Source organism: Rhinolophus ferrumequinum, chromosome 8, assembly GCF_004115265.2.
Source record: "Rhinolophus ferrumequinum isolate MPI-CBG mRhiFer1 chromosome 8, mRhiFer1_v1.p, whole genome shotgun sequence".
NCBI classification, from domain to species: Eukaryota; Metazoa; Chordata; class Mammalia; order Chiroptera; family Rhinolophidae; genus Rhinolophus; species Rhinolophus ferrumequinum.
In genome coordinates this window covers 51,850,840-51,872,905 of record NC_046291.1, presented here as the reverse complement: position 1 = coordinate 51,872,905, position 22,066 = coordinate 51,850,840, and the positions used below count along the sequence as shown (strand labels likewise).

The following is a 22,066-nucleotide window of genomic DNA, read 5'->3' as shown; positions in this document are numbered from 1 at the left end:
CATATTTCCAATGTTTCATTGTTCCATGGGTATTAACTCATTTGGTCTTTACAACAGTTCTGTTTATTATTCCCCTTTTATGGATGCAGAAACAAGGCATTAAAGCAACCAGGCACCTAGGAAGCTCATGATTTAGATCTGAAATGCAGTTTCTGCCTCTAATCCAGTGTCCTTTGCACTAGCATATGCTGCATCTCTTGAGAAGAGCAGTCTAGAGTTATGCATATGTAAGCCAATAACATTCTTCACAGTATATTGTAATTACCACAGCAGTAGGACCATGTGCCATGAAGAATAAAGGTTGGAGAACTAGTATTACCCAAGAGAGATGACATCTGAGCTGGGCGTGAAGCAGAAAAAAATAATCAAGGCAAAGAAAAGAAGCATGTGAAAAGTCTTGGAGGCATGAAAAAGCCGAGCATGTTTGAGGAATGGAGAGATGTCTGGCATAGCTGGAGAGAGATCAGAGCCATGAAGGAAGGTGTGAAGAGAGGGAAGACAGATGAGTCTGGGAAAGTAAATTAAGATCTGCTTTTGAAGAGCCTTGTGTGATGACGAGGGAGTACTCCTAGACAGATTGAGTTTGTGTACTTAGGGGTTGTCTTGGAAGAAATGGCCAGGAAGCTCTTGGAGCTCAGGAAAAGGATCTGTCTGAAGATAAAGATTTCGGTCTCAGCATAATATAAATGATATTTGGGGATTTTTCCCAGGGAGAGAAGGCAGAACAAAGTGGAAACAGGGAAGGCAGAACCTTGGGACACAGCACAATTCAGGAGGTGAACAAAAGAACAAGACCAAAAGAGACATTGGAAGAAATGTTTAGGAAAGCAGGAAGAGAGGCCAGGAGGGCAGCAGGATATGGGGGGAAGAGAGCATCAGGCAGTGCTCAGGAGTGTGGGGCAGTGTGAAGTTGAGTAGGTTTCCAAAACAGCTCCACTATTGCCGTCTTTCCCTCTGTTTCCCACACTTGGGTGCACATCCCGAGACTGCCTATAATGGCTCAAAGAGCAGCCTTGCACCACTACGTACAATTTTTAACATGCTGCATTGAGGATCTGACTGAGTTCTTTATCATGTGTTAACTCTTGGGCAATATATAGTCATTTTCTTTAATATAATGGGATTTGTAGATTCTAAAGGCAGCACTCTTTTTAATCTGTAAGAATTGATCGGTGTGGATTTCATATTGATGTTATGTAAACACTCTCCCTAAACTCATAGAGATCTGCTCCCAGAATTCCAACTTTGAATCTGTTGAGATTTGAGAGCTAAATTCTACCCCTTTCTTTGTTTCCTCCACCCTCCGTAACAGCCTATCCCATGGAGGTGAGAAGGAGACTTGGCGACTGTTTTCTCTTTAGCCAGGCTTCTGTGAGGGTCCATGCTATTCGTAGCTGATGTCAAGTGGCAAGAACAGCAGGGCAGCTCCTTGTGATAAAGAGCCGTAATCCTATTACGCCTACCTGAGCCTTTCACCTCAGCTGCCTCTATTGTAGTAGATGGACTGAGGTGACTCAATTGACTTTTAAATCCCCAAGGATCCTCCTTCCAAACTCCCCACGTCTAAGTCAAGTAGTAGATTAGGCCCCTTGCTGAGAAAGCCTGGCTCCTTCAGAGCCCTGTGGCCACAGCGTTTGCTTCGGTCCGTGTCTTTTGGGGCCCATACTTTCTAGTTCCACCATTCAGCACTGTGTATCCTTCAGTGGTGATCCTTGGCAGGAGGTAACCCTGGTTGACATCTCCTTGGGTTATGGTCCAAGATTTAGTATCTGTCTTTGTATAGTCAAGACTAGGAAATATATCCTCCGTTGATGCTATCAGAAAAGGATAGCTTTTGTTCCTGTTGAACAATCCGTGAGAAGGTAACGTGAAGGTGTGCAAAGAGCTCCCTTCCTCCGATTAGCCCCCACTTGATCTGTCGTCTCCCCCGTATTATAACATGGTTGCAAAATTATTTAATGACCTATTTTAGAATATTTACAATTCAGTTTTGATTGCTCAGAGTACTTATCTAGTAATTAAGTAAGTTTCAGATGTAATTTGCTGGCCCAGATGTACTTTATTTGTGCAAGGGTTTGAGTTTTGAATATCACTTTGCTGGATTTTTTTTTTTTTATAACTTACACAAACAAATATGCAAGTACTTTCACATTTGTTGCTTCCTTTAGCTCTCAGATCTCTCTCAGGAAGGTACTGTCCTCAGTTTACAGATGAGACTAAGGCTCTGATGTCACACAGGAGGTTTGAAACGAGAACTCTTGAGTATTTAAAAGTCAGTTGAGTCACCTCAGTCTGTCTACCAGGGAGGGGTTACATGAAGGTTAAAACTTCTTCGTCTTGAGACTCAAAGTCCAGTGCTTTGTCAGTGCATCAACACTCCCTGAATTTATTTGACCAAGAACACTTTTTAAATATAATTAAGGATGGAACACCATCAGTAGCTCATTAAGGTTTAAATGTTTAATATACAGTTGCATTGCATAAGATGATAAATTGTTGACATATTAGGACAAAATGCATAAAATAGAGTGGTGTATATGTAATAGGTAACATATGTAACTAACAATTAGCTGCCCATCTATCAATGTGGAGATTGACTTCCTAGTACTCTAAGAATTAATAGCCAATTTGTTTGTTTTTAAGTTTCAATAGCATATTAGTCAGGGTTTCTGATATTGCAAAGAGATACAGAAAAATCTAAATTACTGACCAATCATATCTATTATGACTGATCTATAATTAAACACTATTAGTGATTACGGAATAATTATAGACATGAAAGATGATTAGGAATCCCCTCTGTCCTCCCATGCCAAAATGTTCATAACACCCCCATACCCCGTCCTTGAGGGCAGATTATTGGATACCAGTTTTATAATAAATTACAGAAAAGAAAACTTAACTAGTACACTGATTTACAGCTCATGGAACAGTAGTCATCCATGGAAGAGAATTTGGAAATATAAGTGTATACCTCCCTTCCTTCCCCTTCTTCCTAATCCCAGACACCGTTATTTGCTTTCTCCTTCTCTCATGCCCTCACCTCCTCGGGAATAGGTAAGAAAATGTTGAGTCTGTATACATCCTTTATTTGAGTCCTGTGGTACAAGCATTTTACATAACCCAAAACATAGTGGCAACAGCATTCCTATCCTATTAGGCTAAGCTATCACGGAAAATCTCAAGGAATTTGGATCAATCATCCAGTAATGAAACCAATTGTTCCTAGTTGTGTTAAAAGATAAGTTTTGTTGTTATTAAGATGGTAATGAAAAGCAATTTTTTGGAGCAATTGTCTACAGAGTGAGAGATAAATTAGCCAATTACAATGTGAGTGGAGTTCTTCCCTCTGACATTGGAAGGGAGGGGGACTGTGCATAGTCTTCCATTAAGGAACACATTCATTTCAAAAATTTCTTCAGGGATTATAATGGCATAATCTCCCCCCTCTGCCAAGATCTTTCACTAGAGATTTCTCCTAAGAAATCTGTGAACGTGTTACTGACCCTTGAATCTATTTCTATATTGCAAGCTTTAGTGATGAATCTTTTCTCATTATTTCTTTGTTACCTTTTTCTTTGTAGACCTGGCCAGAGGACTGTGGACGATCTAGAGATTATCTATGAAGAGCTCCTTCACATTAAAGCCTTATCCCATCTTTCTACCACAGTAAGTGGTCTCTTACTGACCACGGTCAGAGGGACTTTGATTTAAATGTACTGTTGGGACTGGAGGAGAGTATTATGGCATGGGAGAGGGGCAGGAATATCTGAATTCTACCTCATAAATCACCCCTACTCTTTCTCATGAGATGCTAAGGAAGTTATATCCGAGAACAATCACCAAAAAGGAATAAAGTATTGTCATATTATTAGTAGTTGCCCATGAGCAAACCCCAAAGCAGTGCGATGTGAGTAGGAGTAGAACATGTAATTCATCCATCCAAATCTGAATCTTGGAACCTGCACACTTAGGCAAGAGAGCCAGTCCTTAAAAGGGGCTCTGAAACCCTTCCATGAAATACAGAGCCTGAGGGAGGATGGAGAGAAAATGACGATGACCTGTCCTGACCCAAGTGGCCAGCTTTGCCCAGGTTTGCTGCCCTATTGAGAAAGGAAGCAGAAGGTTCAGGAGAGCATTACTTTAGATATGTTAGGACACATAGCAGTACCCACTAGTGAAAAATGGCCCAATAACTGTATCTGACGCTGAACTTTTATGTGATTAAGATATCTAGGAAGGCAGTGGACAGAAATTTGGCTTCTAAATAGGGACAGAAACACCTCCTCCCAAAGAAGGAACACAGGAATAGGATGTCCAGGCAACATAAGTCTCCTATATGCTCATAGTTCAATAATAACAATAAAATATTGTTTCAATAGTAACAATAAAAAATGTTCAGATTCTATACTGAGGCCCCTCGGCAATATCTACATTCCTAACTTGCCTTTCGTTCCCAGATGCCTAGGTGATGTTATGCTCTCACCTGGTAGCGGTGTCTATGATCCTGCTCTGCGGGGTGGGGTTCAGGTCTCTGCTGAGAACAGTGGGCATTTGCCACAGCCCCAAGCAGAAGGGTTCTGAACCCTTCAACCCAACAGAGCTGCCTTCACATTCCTCCCTGTGCACCACTGGGAAGCTTGCTCACCTCCATGGGGGGGAGTGGCCCAGCCCAGCCTCCCTGCCCGCCCACCACTGCCCTGGCATCACTCTATCCATGGTGGGGTATGTGTGGGGGGACGAGGGGGGCGGGGGGGTCCTTGTGCCTGAGAGCCTCACCTGGGGGCGGGGGGAGCCCCTGCGTATGTAGTCCCCACGAGCTCACACAGTAGAGGAAAGTGAGGGAAGACCCTTTTCCCTACCTGTGCTCCAGCTCCCAGCATGCCCCTGTTCAGACTTTCCCAGGTGGAACTGACAGGACTGTTGTAGTCTCCTCTTCTCCCTTCAACTCCAGGCATCAGGCACTAGGGAGAATTCTCAGGCTGCTTGCTTCTTAGGGAGCTAGAGCCATATTTGGGACCATAATTTGGAATTAAATTTATTTATTTTTTTTTTAGCTATTTAGCAATATAAATCTGCTCACACATTTAAGCTTAATTATCTGACTTCAACATATCGAATTTTGTTGTGGCGTTACATAGGGTGTGGAAGAGCCTCTGATAGCAACAGAGTCATATGATGTCGTAGATGTTCTCACCCAAGACGGAAGTTGGCTGGTTCATACATGTGAAACCATATTTTAAATAGTCTCTAGGGATGTTGTCTTGTATGAATTAGCTTATAAAATAGCTTTTGTAAGAGCTTTACGAATCTAGTGACAAATCCAGTGCAAGTGGTTCTAGATGACAGTAGCAGCAAGCAGAGCCGGAGGTGGCTCTGTGGAAAGAAGGGCACAGGTAGGGGTAGCCCTGTTCAGAAAAGGAGGGTGCCTCCCCCACCCCAAATCTTGCCTTTCCTCTTTCTTTCTCCTTTTTTTTCTAGGTGAAACGGGAGTTAGCAGGTGTTCTCATTTTTGAGTCTCATGCCAAAGGAGGGACCGTGTGTAAGTGAAAGCTGTCATAGGACATTTCTCCGATGACACGGGAGCCTGCTGGAAATGCTCCCGTCTCTTAGGCCTGGGTCAGACTTCGCAGGACATCCTGTGGCACTTTTGTTTTTTGGGACCTGTGATCACTCCCAGCACGTGTCTGATATTCTGCAACATGGTGGTTTTCTGGTACCAACCTGGGAGCAGTTTTCAGCCTGAGTCTCCACTGGCTCCTTACCTACCGGCTCAGGCAGTGTTTAAAGGGGGTGGGACGAAGTTGCTGCCCTTCAGACAGGATCCTAGGCAGGACCCTTTCACAATGACCTCACTTCAGTTTGTGGCTTTGGTAGAACTAAGCCATCTCTGGAGATTGCTATTTAGAATGATAAACAATCCTGTTTTTTCTTCTTTCACTTCCACCATCAGCTCCAAGCCTGAGAGAATTTCTTTGGCCCAAATACTTATAAAGTACTAATATATAGGATCTCTCCAGAATCCAGGTTGTAGTTTAGTTCTATGATCATATCTGGAAGGAAGAATCTGAAACCTGATATTAATAAATATGAACAAAATTATGTAGGCTAACATTTCCCACTGACCTGCAAAGCCCTTGAAAAGCAGGGTTAGTTGTCTACTCAGGTCAGGAAATGCCACCATCTCTAACCTTCCTTGGAGAACCATGAGATGCAGCAGCGTGCTAAGGGTCTCAGTTCTGCAGTGAAGACAAATGTTCATTCCATTTCATGTGACACTTCCTAAACCTAGCGAAACTTGGAACACTTTTTTAATGGACACCTGCTAACATTTCAAAACACATTCCCTGGAAAGTCTTGCTCCTTCTTCAACCTGAGTTGTTAGTCAAATACTCAGGGCGCATGAATTGTAAAAGCAAAACCAGTTACAAAAATTATATTTCAAAACATTTTTCAGTCATCAAAAATGGTATTTCTAACATTGATGTTTATTTTAGTAAAAATTTCCTTTCTTGCAATTTTACAGGTTCGCTTTAATTTTTTTTTATGATCACAACTTCCCTTTTATGCTTTTCATTTAAACTTACTGATTGTTTTCATTTTATTATGAAATATTTAAGTATTTCAAACAAATAATAGAGATTATGACAAGCACCTTTTCATCTTTATTGAACACTAACATTATACCACATTTTTCATATTTTCTAAATAATGAAATTATAGCTACAGTTCAAAACCCCTTGTTCCCTCCTCTATCTTATTCTTCTCTTTCCCTCCCCAGGGTAACTCCTACCCCATAGTGGTTATCATTCCAATCCACTTTTTAAAAAATATGTAGATATGCAATGCATAAACAATATGTAGTGCTGGTTTGCATGTTTTCAAACTTCACATTACTAATTAGATTACTTTAAAAAACTATTTTCTATAACATAGTAAGTTTTTTATGAATTGTGGGGGAAAGTGTATTGCTTAATGAAATGGATTGCTGGTGAATTGATATCTAGTGAAAATGGATCTTTCCAGGCATAGCGTGTAAAGTAGTGTTTCTGTTCCTTTCATGTTCTATAGAAAAGGAAATAATATTCCACCTGAATAAGTTAGTATTTACCAGTTATTTCTTTCCTTCTGGAATAAATGTGTAATTCTGGAAACTTAAAAATGATGATTTGATAAGCTGTAATTTATATTGATGTGCTTCTATTCTTGTCATAAGTCTTTTCATCTTTTTGTATCTAGTGTTTAACCAGGGGGAAGAAGGTACCTCCTGGTACATTATTCTAAAAGGATCAGTGAATGTAGTCATTTATGGCAAGGTATGTATGTCTTTTTCTTCTTGAAATTTTATTATGCTCCATTTACTAGTGTGGCTCTAAGTATTAATAATGTAGTGCTACAATTAGACTTGCAACAACATTGTTACTCGTTGTAGAAAAGACATTATAGCATCTCTAATCATAAATTATCTAAATTAGTATACTCAGAGTAGTATTGAACTTTCTGGGGCTTATCTCCTTATAGATTATAATGTGTACATTTAAGTTAGGTCTTAGCCCCTATTATCTAATGAAAGAAAACCAAAACATTATAATTTTAATTATATAACTCCCGTTAAGCATCCCTGGGTATAGCCCATTTGTATACACAGTGTTCAGGGGCAAAGGGGTATGAGGCGGGTGGGTGTATGCTCCGTTTCAGGGACCGTCTCCATCTGAATGTTCTGCTCTCTCCAGGGTGTGGTCTGTACCCTGCATGAGGGAGACGACTTTGGTAAGTTAGCACTGGTGAATGATGCCCCGAGAGCTGCCTCTATCGTCTTGCGAGAAGATAATTGCCATTTCTTAAGAGTAGACAAGGAGGATTTCAACCGGATCCTGAGGGTAAGTCTAAGGCAAAGTGTGGCTGGGGGCGGCATCCCGTTTTTGCTTTTGCCAGATAGGCAAAGAATTGGGTGTCATGTTAATTGAGCAATGCTGTGAATAATGAATGCTCTGGGACTAAAGAGCCTTGGTCACAGACAGGATGTTCCATGTGCTGGCATGCCTTCTGGGGTCCAGAGGGATATTCCAGCAAATGTGACATGCTATGCTGGACCAAACAACTCTGCACATACCTTAGCCGGTCCATGAGAATTAAAGACAAAGAGGAACTGCCTTGGCAAATGTCCAAGTGTGAGACGTTTCTCTTTGCAACCCTAGGCTTCCACTTCTGTGTCCGTTTCCCATTCATGTATTTCTCTATCCTATACCTTCTTAGTCTCTACGTCCGATCTCCTCCCAAATCCGAACCTTTCTCATATCATCACTCTCTTGATTTATTAAGTGATTACATTTTAGTGGGAATTAACATCAATCGTGGTTACTCCAACCAAGCATTTTCATTGCAAGTGTTTTATGTCAAAACTGATTCACACTCAACGAATTTCAGACTTCGGTAAGTAGATAAAGAATAATTGGGGTGGTAGAGGAAGCCATGAAATTGCACTTAAAGTTGGCTCTGCAGATGGGCCTGATCCAAGCTTGTTAAGGTACTTGTGAGACTAGGAGATGTTTAGAAGAGATGGTCCCTGGTCTTTCCCCACCATGTACTCTGTTGCCTTCCCTGCTGGCTCGCAGAGCAGACTCCCTTCTTTGCCTCTCCCAGACCGAGCATCTTTCTCTAGCCTACCTGAAAGTCCTAAATGCAGCTTCTGTGCTTTCAGGTACATTTGACATTATTTAATGATGATTTACAACATCATTCTCCATTCTTCCTGTATGGACACCTATCCCTACACAGCCTTACGCATTTGCCTTCAGTGGCAAAATTTCTGACACCCAAGTTTGTCTGAGGAATGCATTCTCTTAAAGTAAAGAAAGTTAAATTAAAAGCTATACCATTGAATAATACAGAAAAAAAATGCCACATGGAATTCAACTTTGTTCTCATCTAATCTCTTTTCAAATGGTGACCAAATGATGAGAAAAGACACGTTAAATTTTTAAAATTATTTATTTAAGATGACACTGAAATTTAGAGGGAAACTTTAACCCTTTAAAGTTTACACACGTGGAGTTTACACTCAGCCAAAACACAGTCTTTGAAAGAATCACATTAGGTCCATTATCACTGACGTAATTTATAAAATTATTCAAAATAACTGAAAAATGTTTTAATTCATTTCAAACTGATTTTTTTAAAAACTAAAGTCTTTTGATTAGAGAGAAAAAGTGCCACTCCTGACAAAATTAAATACCCTCAGAAGAAAATCAGAATGAAAGTACTTGGCTGACGCTGAGCGCTATTTGCCACATATTTTTATAAAGAACAAATGCATCGCTTTTTTATCTTCCTGCTATACCACCCTCCCCCAAAGGTTTCTCAGAGCACAACCACACTGCTCTCCACTCTACTGGTTTTTTTGAATCGGGGGTAAAAATCGGAGCTTTGAAACCACACCCCTCAAACCTCATCTGGTCCTCTCTCTGGCCGTTCCAGCCCATGACTTTGAAAATGACTTAATTTGTAGACACAACAATTAGCATCACAAGTCCCAAATGAGTTTCTGAAGCATTTGAAATGTTTTCCATTGCCTGAGAAAGCAGCAGCATCTGTATGTGGTGTAATTTGTATTTGCAGGACGTGGAGGCGAACACAGTCAGACTTAAAGAACATGACCAAGATGTCCTGGTGCTGGAGAAGGTCCCAGCAGGGAACAGGGCTCCTAATCAAGGGAACTCACAGCCTCAGCAAAAGTAGGTTTGCATCCAACATCGCAATTGCCCAGACTGTGATTAACCTTTTCACATGGTATCAGCATTTCTACAATAGCATGTTCTCCCTTTTTAGTGGAAGACGGCCATGAGTGTGACTTTTTTCTCTCTATTGACTAATCCCACATTTTGTGGAGTATAATGTATCCATTTCCGGCACTGTGTAGAGCTTCATGCTGCCTAGCGTAATTCAGGGGAGAATGTTCCCCTACTCTAAAAGTGCTTTCTGTATACAGTGTTCAACTGTAATAGCTTTGGAACAGAAGGCATCGGAGAGAACAATGGAAGTCGGAATGCCTAGCAGCTCAAAGGATACATTGGCCCCTAGAAGATGAGAACCTTTGGTATTTGAATTTCATATGTAGGATTTCTCAAGAAGTGTTTTCATCTTGGTATCAGAATAAGGGTCTTTGACAGAAACCCGGATTTCAAATATAAGACAGTCTGTTGACTGTAGCCCGGAAGCATCCATCTGGCCTGATCCACACTTATTCCTGCTAATGTCAAAAGGGTACTTGCTTCACATTTCTCAGGTCCCTGTTTAACTTGGGTCTTTACCGTCTATGTTCAGTTCCACCTTTTGCTGCAGCTTCCTACATGAGACGCTTTCGTCAAATGTACCAACATTTGAATGGTAGGACAGGAGAATTGGGAAGGTAACTCTGACATTGCAGAAAGTTACAGCATCTCGTTTTTAAAATAAAGATTAATTTTCAATCTTAGAATAATAAAAACACCATTTCTGTAGCTAAAGAAATGTCACCAAATAAGATGTTGAAAAAGAATGCATCCCAAGTCATTTTCGTTTGTTCTCCACATAAATGGGGTATTCCCTCTAATCAGAACATTCACTGTAACTGATGAATTTTTCTTGTTTAGGCTAAAAGCCTGAGGCTCAAACATTTTCGTCTGGCTGAATCCACATGTTTACAAAGAAGATGGGAAGATATGTGATATTATTGACTGGCCATAGTAGATTTTGCATGTTTTATGTACTCCTTTATTACACCCCTTTTAACAGATAGAAAAATTTAGATTCAGAGAAGCAAGTTCCTTGCCCAAGATTACAAAGCATGTAATGGTAGAGCTGGGATTCAAGTCCAGCTTGACCAACTTCAATGCCTTTTCTCCTTTAGCCTCGCAGATTACAATAGCAAAATATGCTAGATAAATACTGTCACCTCAACACTATCTAGTAAGCATTTCAATCCAATGTATTTCAAAAGAAACAGCATAAAATGGACTATATAAAAACTATTCTTTTACTTACAAACCGATCAAATGACCACCTAGAATTCTTTATTATTTTCTTATTTTTCACTCCTATCCATTCGTGAAAATGTTCTTGCTCAAATGTTTTTAATAGTCCTTCCAGCCTACAGAGGACAAAAATGAAAACATTTTTATCTGAAGGTTGGGACTATCCCCAGTGATTTTTCTTTAGTGCTTTTAAATGTAAGTAGACCATTTCATGGTGGTAATCTGCATTCTTTAATAATGCCTCAGATGTCTCAGGAAAAATTGGCCTCCTGAAAAATGAAACCTTGAAAATTCTCCTTCACCTTGAAACATTTGACCAAGGTCCCCTGGAGGCCCCTTCCTTCAGCTCTTCATAGCATGGCAGAATGATCAAAAGCATTTGCTTGTTACAACATCTTCCATTCAGAGCACCTTCCAAATATAGATTTTTTTTTTTTTTTTTTTTTTTTTATGAAATCAAACTAAAGGGAACAGAAAAGGAGAGGCCATGTGTATTAAACTTCTTTTAGGCCTGGATCTGATTTCTGTTATATCTTCTTATTTGTGTCTTTGTAGGCCAATCCAAAGTTCTTATATAATTCAAAAACTTGTGTTTGTTCACAGCACACCATTTAAGAAGTATTGTTGAGTACAAAATAACATATCATGCAAAATCAATTTCCTGAAGAACAAAAACCCACTCTCTCAAGGGGTATTTTCCATGTTGTGTTTTCCCAAGCCAGACCAGAGTTGAAAAGGGGAGGCCATGTAAGTGAATTTTGGCCTGATATTCTGGATAACTTTGATAAAATGGCAACAATCGTGTCTCTGCATGGACTTAAAATTTAGGAACCTTTAGGGCCTCTGTCTCCTCAGAAATTGTCCTATTTGAGCTCAAAGAGGGTCGTTGTTGGCTGATAATAATGTTTTTTTTCTAATTCATTTTTCCCCTGAGAAATCCAGAATAGTTTCAAAATTGCCTGATTCTGCCCACGCCACTCAACTCTGAGGGTGATATTAAAATGTCAACAGCAGGACAGTATTTTTCATGATGGGTAAACTATACGGAACCCTCAAAAATTTACCATGTTGGTTATGTTCTGCTCTGTGGTTTTGTGGTTTTAGTAAGACAGAATTTGAAATGACTATTCCTGTTTTCGTTACTGCGTTGCTTTTTCTTTAGACTATCAAACCACTCTATTGTTCAACTCCATCCTGTTTGCAAAAAGATAATCTCTTTTCAGGCCTCTCCACCACCACCTCTTTTTTTGTCCTTATTTCCAGACTTGGTGTCAGGAAGAGATTTTCTGTCATAGGCTTATAACCTCACAGCTTGGCTAATGTAACTAATTGGGGTTCTCTTTAACTTGGACTAGAGTAGCTCCTTCATGCAATAAACTGAAAAGAGCCGTGCTGTCTGGTCTTCAAGTCCCTCATTTAAACAGAGGTCAAGCAGGAGGCGCCTGGCAGTGTCCAGCCTGAAACAAAGCAATAACGTGATGTTTCAGCCAAACCCAGAGCTGCAAGATCACAGACGGCTATGTCTGGCCAGAGGCTCCCTGGCCTTCCCTCTTAAAGAGTTCCCTGCCCTAAAGGAATGTCAACACCTGAACAGTCTTCTGAGGAGCTTAGCGAGCGGGAGAGGATGGGTAAGGCAGCCACAGCAGCTGTACCAGCAGAGGGAGCCTTTGGTAGAGAAAGAAGGATCCGCCGTGTCTGCGATTGACCAGATGGGCAGAGTTGAGAGGGACCACCTCTCTCTAGTGTCGTGATAGGATACCTGGCTTGCCACCGTGCCACCGTGGTCTTTATTCTTTTTGGCCAGACATAATAACCTAGCTAAGGGGTGGCCCAACAAAGAACATCAGACTGTGAAGCCAACCTTCTATCAGAATCAAACTTTTGACGAGGGAACAAATTTCAAACTGCTGTATCAGTTGCCCAATGCCACGGTAAATAACAAGGAACTGCTTTTTTATGTAATATATTTATACTCTCATTTAGCTAAAACTCGTGTTCAGGAACGAGCAAAGAAGTTCTCCTCAGAGGGGTTTTTCACTGCACAGCACACTTCCTGTCGGAATGACCTCGGGGGACCTAGATGTGGTCTCCACCAGAGAACCTTTTGCCGGGCAGAGCAGCACCGTGAGATGCACACTTGGGCTCCGAAGCCACACCTGGGCTTGCAGCGGAGAGCTCACATTCACTAACTGTGTGACCGGGGGCCTGAAGCCTCCCCTCGCAGAGCAGTTTCTCCACCTGCAGAATAAAGATAATATTTAACCAGCAGGAATGAACATGAGGACAGTGTTCAGTGCCCACCTCATTGTCTGGGGCATAGTAAACATTTGGCAGATGCTAAGTGCCCTTTCCAACCCCAGTTCCTTATTATATGGCCAAAGGCTGCTCCCCTTCCAGCTCATCTAAGCACTAGCAAAGAATCATATATTTCAAGAATTACTGAATAAACTCAGCAGTTTTCTCCATGTAAGTGTCGTAGGTTATTTATAGATATGCCCTCTCCTTTCCTCAAATAGTCGTCGCCTACAAAAGGGAAAATCATTGTCTTCTACCTTATTTACTTTGAGAAAGGGGTCCTGCTTTTGAGATTAAAGTATATACTTTTTTGATTCTCCTTTCCTTTTCTAGTTTCCAAGGCCAGGTTTCCTCAGAGATTTAACTCTTCAGCTTCCTTTGGTCCTGTGTGTGCACATACAGAGAGAGAGAGAGAGAGAGAGAGAGAGAGAGAGAGAGAGAGAGAGAGAGAGAGAGAGAGAGAGAGGTTTTAGCTAATGGTGCCTTCTAGGTAGACTGCATCTGTTACCTCGTTCATCACCGAGGTTGCTTCCTTACTCCGTTTTCACATGCACAGGTTGAATTTCACGTTTCACATGTTGAATTGCATCGTCTTCACTCCCTCAAGCAGGAGGTTAAGACCTGGGGATTCACCTGTTAGGGATATTCTTGGGACCTGCACACACTTCCTCCAAGGTCTGAAACAGGCAAGGAAAGGGTGTTGGTGAGGAAGCAGAGAAATCTGGGTTCTCCTGGAGCTGAATTCTACCAGTGCTTTCTGCTCCTAAGAGAATTTTCTTTTCAGTGTTGGTTTTCTTCCCTGTCACTTTGGCTTTATGTGAGATGCCAAGTAGAAAGGTAAAGTCTGAGCTTTGGAATAGGAGCCCCAGATCACCTTCATATATTTTGCCTATAATTTTAATAGGCTGTCTTTTTGCCATCTTGAATATGACTTTTAAATAATCCACATTCAATCTAAAAAATAAATCCTTCTGTGTTGATTGAAGAGCTCCATGGACAGATCTTCTGGAATAAAGACAGCCCCCCTCCTGCCAAATACTTGATATTTGACACTGAAATTAATTATGTGAATTTTTTATTGCTGGTTGATTTGCTATTCAGATGCTACTGGGGTTTGCTTGTTTGCTCATTGGTGTTTGGGTTTTGTTTTGTTTTATTTTATTCTTAGCTATATTTCCAAAGCACATACCAGTGTACAGTTGGGAAAGACAGAGCATTCCAGAAATAGGCAGGGAAATCCAGTATGGGACTGAAATCTTGCTACAAGTAACCCATATATGGATAATCTAGTTTACAGTCACTTCCCCTCATCCCCTAACCAGCTCCCCTTGCCTGACCTGAACTGCCCTGGGATTCACATGTTCCTTTCCATTCCCCTCGGAACAAGGCTGCAGTTGCTCAGTTCCCAGCCTGCTAGAGCCACTCTCCAAGAAGTTTACTTTAGTTCCATGTAGGGAAAAAAGAGTCACATTTTTAGTAATTACTTCAGTTTGCAGTTTTCCCATTATCTTCCTGTGTGACTTTGGCAAGGTACATTGTGTCTCTTACCGTAAGGAGAATATGGTCCATAAGTTAAGTCGATATGGTTCCCTGGGGTCTCAAAAAAAAAAAAATCTTAGATATATGAAAGGTTATTCATTAATGATTTGAGCACTTTGGAAAAGTTAATGATGTTTTATTTCTTATCCAGGTATACTGTGATGTCAGGAACACCTGAAAAAATTTTAGAGCATTTTCTAGAAACAATACGCCTTGAGCCAGCTTTAAATGAAGCAACAGGTAAATACCTAGAACAGTTTTGCATGTCCATTTCAATGCAGAATATTGTAAAAACAAAATTCTGGATTTATTGTCAGTGTGTGTAGCCGAAGCAGTTTGAGGAGGGGAATATGTGTATTAACATGAGAAGAGCGTCCCTGTGTGGCCCCAGCAGGCAGTAATCTTTCTGACCGTCCTCTGACCGTCCTCTGCCCATCCTCTGCCCTCTCCCGTCCTGGCGATTCTTTGTGAATGGCTCAGTCGCACTCATACATGTTAGGATTGCCTTCCAAAGGCATCTCTTCAGTTATCATTTTAATTCACCTTCCATAGACATCTAGTAGGTTATAATTTAAATTCTACCTATTCCCGTAAAGGATTTGTCGCTGCTTACACAAAAGGCACAACCTTGCTCCAACTGGGAGTGAAATGGTTCTGTCTACAGTTGTAGATTCTTGGGCTGTCCCAGAGTGTAACTAAACACAACCATATTAGTCACCTAGGGCTGCTGTAACAAAGCACCACAAACTAGGCTGCTTAAACAACGGAAATGCATTGTCTCACAGTTCTGGAGGCTAGAAAGCTGAGGTCAAGGTGATGGCAGGGTCAGTTTCTTTGGAGGGCTGTGAGGGAGAATATACTCCACGGCTCCCCTGACCTCCGGCGGTTTGCTGGTAATCTGTGGTGTCCCTTGGCTTGTGGACGCATCACCCGGATCTCTGCTTTCACCCTCACATGTTTTTTCTGTGTCTCTTCACATAGTCTTCCTTCTGTCATCTGTCTCCATGCCCAAATGTCCCCTTTTTATAAGGACACCAGTCATGTCGGATTAGGCCCCGCATTCATGACCTTAACTTGACAACACCTGCAAAGACCCTATTTCCAAATAAGGCCACATTCTGAGGTTCTGGGGGTTAGGACTTAAACATTCTTTTGGAGGTGACAAAATTCAACTTATAATACTGCCTTACAGTGCACCAGTCTTATTAAGTAAGACACAGATATTTGAGGTGAATGTCGCCAGTGAACTAAGTTATGATTTTGTTCTCCCCTTTGGGGGAACCACCTCGTACATGACTTTGGAACAGCTCGCCTTCAACGTAAAAAGAAAAAAATCCTATACTACTGACCTGTCTCTCAGAATAATGGGTTAATATTTTAAGCACTCTGAGCTTCACAGAAGAAGATTCTCTAAGAGAAGTTCAAAGATTTATCTAAAAAACCTAGTGATAGTTCAAAGTCCATTTCCATCATCTTTGCAATATACTCAAGGTAAAGTTATTATTATTATATACCTCCTGAAAGTATTTTAGCACTGGTTTACTTCTTATTTTATCTCCTCGTTCTAGTTTCTCATTTTATAAATAGATCATCTGAGATATTTCTTTATGTAGCAAATTAATTAGGGAGTAGTTGATATCAAAGCCAGGATCTCTGGCTCCAGGGCAATTAATTTTGGTTCCATATTTGCTGAGACCTATCTCGTCAGGCAGGCACTAAGCTGGATGCTGTAGTCTAGGCAGTGTGAACAAGAAAGCAACCTCCTATCCTCAGAATTTTATAACCTACTAGAGGATGTAAAGAAATGTGCAAATAGCTGGAACATAAGGAAGAACATGATTTAGGAGCACTGGCTGAGGGCATCAGGCAAAGCTTCAGGGAGAATATAGCCTTTGAAGTGGCCCTGAAGGAAGGCTGATGTCTAGTAACTAGCGACTGGGGACAAAGCTCTCCCGTTCTGAGGTGAGACAACATTAATAATGACCTAGAAATGGGCAAGGAAGATCAAGCAGTCTGGGTTTGCTGGACTAGCGTAGACATCAGTTAGTCTAATTTCCAGGACGTTTTACTTTTGTGACCAGCATGAGTCATCAAGGGACTTGGGAAACCATCTTCTTGTAGGAAATGATTTTTTAAAACAATCAGTTCTCACAAATATTTAGGAAGAGTTACTGCATATGAGTAGAGAACAAAAAAGCCATGGTGAAATGTGGGTGCTGGGTAGTTACCATGCTAAGTGAACAGCTCCCCAGAGGGAAGCACGCTCCTGAAATCTCCAGCTTAGCAAAGAGTACAGTGTTGTACAGCACAGACCTTCTGGGAGCCTTAGAAGCAAGCATCACTTCCCCTGTCCTCAGAGAATACTTGAAACATATAAAGATGACCCTGGATGGTAGTAACTCAGACAAGCCAAAGTCCTTTTGTACTTAAGAAAAAAGGTTCCATACAACTTCTGTCTGGTACCTTCTCTGCATTTTCTCAGGTTCAATGTAATGGTACTGAAATGACTGGGAACAGAGTGATGACAGTTTGAGATTATATTCATCCCTTATATTTAAATGAGTATAATGGTATTGTGTGATATGATACCACACTAGTAATCATGTTGTAATATAAAAATGTGTTAAATTAATAAATACATTGTATACCTTAAACTTACATAATGTGATATGTCAATTATACTCATATCTCAGTTTTTTTTAAATGAATACAATTTTTCAACCTTTATAAAATCACTGATTCCAATATTGCCAATATAAATTAATTTAAAGCAGACATTAATATTTATCTAATTTATACAGTTAAAATTTTCATATTTCTCACCATTTTCTATTTCAAACATTACATGAGTTTCACAGATCTCAGCCAGTGTAGTTCACTTTTTAATTGAAAATCCCCATAGCATCTTGAATTCCAAGTTTCACCCGGCACACTCCAAGGCTTTCTGATTTGTCTTCAGTGATTTCCTACCGACACTGACTGGATAGCATTGTCTTTGCAATGAAGAACTAGCATGAATTCAAAATGAAGCAAATGAAATTTATCTTTGGGACTTGCCTTATTTCCCTTGCCATCTCCCTACTTATCTACCTAAAAAATATCTTCAAATATAGGATGTTCACCATTTTAATCTGCTGGAGAGGTTTGTTTTGCTTTAGCTGCTGCTCCCAGCTTTTATCTTTTCTTTTTTCCTGCTTTTGTTTCCCTCACCAATTCTCTATTCTTATCACCTCCTTTGAGGGTAAGAATGATTCCATCATCCTCTCATCCTTCATTTTTCCCTCTGGAAATAGAAGGTGAAAAGGAGATAAAGAAAAAGCAATATTGACAAAAAAGATATGGTGTAAAGTTGACAAAAAAATGACCACATTTTAATTCTGCACACATGGTACTACCCATTGGTGGCTCTTTAAAAAAAAAAAAAGTTATCTATCTATCTATCTATCTATCTATCTATCTATCTATCTATCTATCTATCTATCTATCTAGATATACTGAGGGTGCCAAAAAAATATATACAAGTGGACACTTTGGCCAGCGTTGCTCAAGCAGTGGTTCACCGTAATCAGAAGTGTCTGGATGCTGATGGTAACCACTTTGAGCACCTCTTGTAATTGCAGGAGTCAAACGTGACTTGTATTCATCTTTTGTTATCGGTATATATTGAATGTTACATATTTAATAGTTTTTTTCCTTTCTTAAAATGTGTGTACATTTTTTTGGCACCCACTGTATGTATATGTATGTATGTATATGTGTGTGTGTGTGTGTGTATATGTATATATATGTGTGTGTGTGTATTTATATATATATATATATAAAATTATTTTTATATGCAGTGCTTTTATGTACAGTAAAACCACAATACTCTAAGCCAACGTGTGAGAACCTTTGGTTAAGAACTAATAAATAGATATTCTTGCTTTCCTAAATATTTCTACAAGAACCTAATTTCCTGTTCTGCTTTGCATTTCTTCCCCTTCCAGATTCTGTTTTAAATGACTTTGTTATGATGCACTGTGTTTTTATGCCAAATACCCAGCTTTGCCCAGCCCTGGTTGCCCAATATCCTTTTCCTGTGAAGAGTCTCTACTGCCTTGAAGACACCCCACAGGTACAAGGCCATTATCTCATCCCTTTCTCTGCAGGTAAGTCATGGCCCAGGCTGAGTTATGCGTCGCACCCTGGTCTAACTCTAAATGTCAGCAGTTTTCCCCAGCATTGACTCCAGCTCTCCCTGGCATGGTTTTGCCATGCCATATTTGAGGATTTCTTCCTCATTACCTGTATAGAGAAAGGTGAGCCAAGTTACCTCAGGAAGGTGATACTGGTTAGGAATATACATACGTGGGAGGTAGACTAGAGAAAGTCATGGAGAAGAATCTGGGAGTATTATTAGGGGTAGTTCCCTAACCTGGGAGGCAGACTATGTACCTCTGTCAGGACCTGGCAGGTGGGTTGTGGTCTGCTTGTGTTCTTCCTTCAAGCTGTAGTATTCATCAGACCACTAGCCTGGCGAGATAAAGACAAGTTATCAAGTTATCACTGTAGGTAGCTTTTCTTTTACATTCGTCCTAGTCCATCCTCTCCCCTACGTAGATTCCAAAATTTATTCCTTTGTTACTATTATTATCATCACATTCACTTAACTAAAAAATACAAAACTAAAATTCTAATGGCAGTTCTTCTAGGCAGCTTGAAAGCTGAGTTTGCTTTGGGCAGCTTTTCATTACTCCAGTGAATTGACCAATGGGTATACCGTGTCTGGCACAGAAGGAACATTCGGAAAATGTAAGTTGAATAAAAGAAATAAATATTATTGAGTCACGCCCTCAAATGTGAGGGGCATGTGAAAGTACATTTTCTCATTCAGCTTTATTTTTAAAGCAACAAAAATTTAGACCCCAAAACACTTTGGCCTTTTGTGAGCGGTTAAATATATGGAAGGAGAAGAGCTTTCTTTTCTCTGAGCAATGCAATCAATGTTGACATGTTTTCCTTTTTCAGAATTATAATTGCCCTACCTTATTCTCGTTTTTTTTTGTTCACCCATAATTCTCGTCGAAGTCAACAGACTGTGTGGGGAGAGGAGATTTGAGTCGAATGTGTTATTCAGAGGGAGCTGCAAGAGTGAGATTTCAGTGTTTATTTGCCTGGGAAATATCTTTCCAAGTAAAGACAGCTTAATGAGACTTACATATATTATATATTCTTTCTGGCTCATATTCAGTCAAGTAAAATTAACACATTCAGGATCTCTGTGTCCTCTTTTAACTCCAAATATGGTAATCATTACTAGACCTTTGAGATTTGTTGGAAGGAAAAATTAAAAAACACCATTGAGTTTAAGACTTATTTTTTTCCACAGCACGTAGATAAGCTTAAGGGAAACAAAACCAAAAGAAGAGAGAGAAAGAGTATAGTGAACCAAGTCATATCATCTTTACAACTCAAACCCCAAATACTAAGCTTCTATTTTTTTGCAAATTCTGATTTCTTCATTTGTTAGCTTGTTCTCCTTCAGAGTTGATTGAGAACATCTGTATCACTGACCTCTGTTCTTAAAGGAGAAGCTCCTAGAGCAATGTCCATGCCATCCCAGGAAAGGACGTGTGGCAGTAATGACGTTGGTGGAGGAGAAGACAAGTCTTAGTCTTTTCTCAGGAGATGGAGGGAATCCAGAATAGCTGGGTGTCATCCACACCACCCACTGCCCTCGGACCACCTTCTTCACTCCTGGCCCTGTAGGAATCTAGATTCTCTCCACTTTTCTATTTGGAATCAATTCTCTATGCCTCAGGCACCATGCTAAGAGCACTGGCCTTTATTATATCACTTACCTTTACAGGAGTCTGTTGGGTTAGTATTAGCTTTGTTTCACTGTTGAGGATTTTGAAGTTCAAAAAAAATGGATTGACACGCCCAAGGCAAGTGACAGAGCCATTACTCATCCAGGTCTCAAGATTCCAAGGTGGGAATGTGTCAGTTTTCTTCTTTGCAACTTATATCTTTAAAAGCTTATCCTTTAATTACAGTTTAAGAACATTTCTTGACAATGTATTGCACAATTCAGGTGGCTAAAACCAAAGTAGGCATAGTTTGTTGAAACCAGATAAATGAAGTCTCCAATGGCACATTTTGCAATGATAGAAATATTCTGTATCTGTGCTAGTCCAGTAGCCACTAGCCTTAAAATTGGCTACTATGACGGAGGAACTGAATTTTTCATTTTATTTCATTTTCATTACCTTAAATAGCCACATGTGGCTAGTGGCCACCACCTTGGACAGCATAAATCTGGTTCTTAGGTACTGGGACTAAGAGCCTCAAGCAAGAATTATTGTTTTGTCATGCTTAGGGAGGGTGTGCCAGAGAGGCTGGGAGCTTATCCTGTTGAAGCAAGCAAACGGAAAGGGCTCTATTCCTGAAGGTCACATGTGTGTAAGTACTTCTATATTAAGCTAACGACTCAATTATTAGGCCCTTTCCTTCCAGGGAGATGTTACATTGGCTTCTTATATAAGCTGTTTTTTTTATCATAAGTAACATAAAGCAGCTGTGACTGACTTAAGGAATAAAGGAATTTATCAGAAGAATGTGGGGTAACGCAGAGAATTGAAGGAATCCTTGAAGAGCCCAGGCCTTAGAAAGGGGACTTGGGCGGGGGACTGAAGACTCTGCTGTTGGAGTAAATCTGCTCCAACCGTCCCGGGCCTTCACCTCATTCCCACCTCCCCAGGAAGAAGGGTCTAGTTGGCCTAGCTTGGGTTGCTGCTGACATATTGGTCAAGGGAAGGCAAAGTACTTTATTGGACAGAGACTTCCTCAGAGGAAAAACAGAGAAGGTGGAGAAATAGATGACGGGCAGGCAAAAACAACAGATACACATAAACTGCATAACACCACATATGCAGGCAACAGGGAGATATAATATAAAACTGAACAAGCGGGTTCACCCCCATGCTTTTAACCTGGATGTAGAGATATTAAAATACTTAGCCACGTTCCATTAAAGCACCCACATTGAAGTGAGTTGCTTTGGCTGAGCGTTTTCAAAGTACTTAAATGTGACTTTTCACTGCAGCCATGTGAAGAAGTCAGTATTTTCACTGCTCTTTTTCCAAATCAATAAACTAGGATAATGAAAAATTATGATTTGCTCAGAGAAAGATAATTACTAGTACAGAAAAGATTTGAGCCCCGAGCCACTGACACCTATT

The 22,066-nt window shown here is 40.4% G+C and overlaps 1 protein-coding gene across 9 annotated transcripts in view; it reads left to right on the top strand.

Moving 5' to 3' along the window:
- Positions 1–22,066, top strand: part of RAPGEF4 (Rap guanine nucleotide exchange factor 4) — a 278,945-nt gene that overhangs the window by 213,236 nt on the left and 43,643 nt on the right. For all 9 annotated transcript variants that reach the window (XM_033112741.1, XM_033112745.1, XM_033112742.1 and 6 more), the window contains 7 exons: positions 3,585–3,669; positions 5,482–5,542; positions 7,240–7,316; positions 7,734–7,880; positions 9,619–9,734; positions 14,998–15,086; positions 18,833–18,911. In XM_033112741.1, the coding sequence (XP_032968632.1) occupies positions 3,585–3,669; positions 5,482–5,542; positions 7,240–7,316; positions 7,734–7,880; positions 9,619–9,734; positions 14,998–15,086; positions 18,833–18,911 (654 nt within the window). The remainder of the gene's footprint in view (positions 1–3,584; positions 3,670–5,481; positions 5,543–7,239; positions 7,317–7,733; positions 7,881–9,618; positions 9,735–14,997; positions 15,087–18,832; positions 18,912–22,066) is intronic.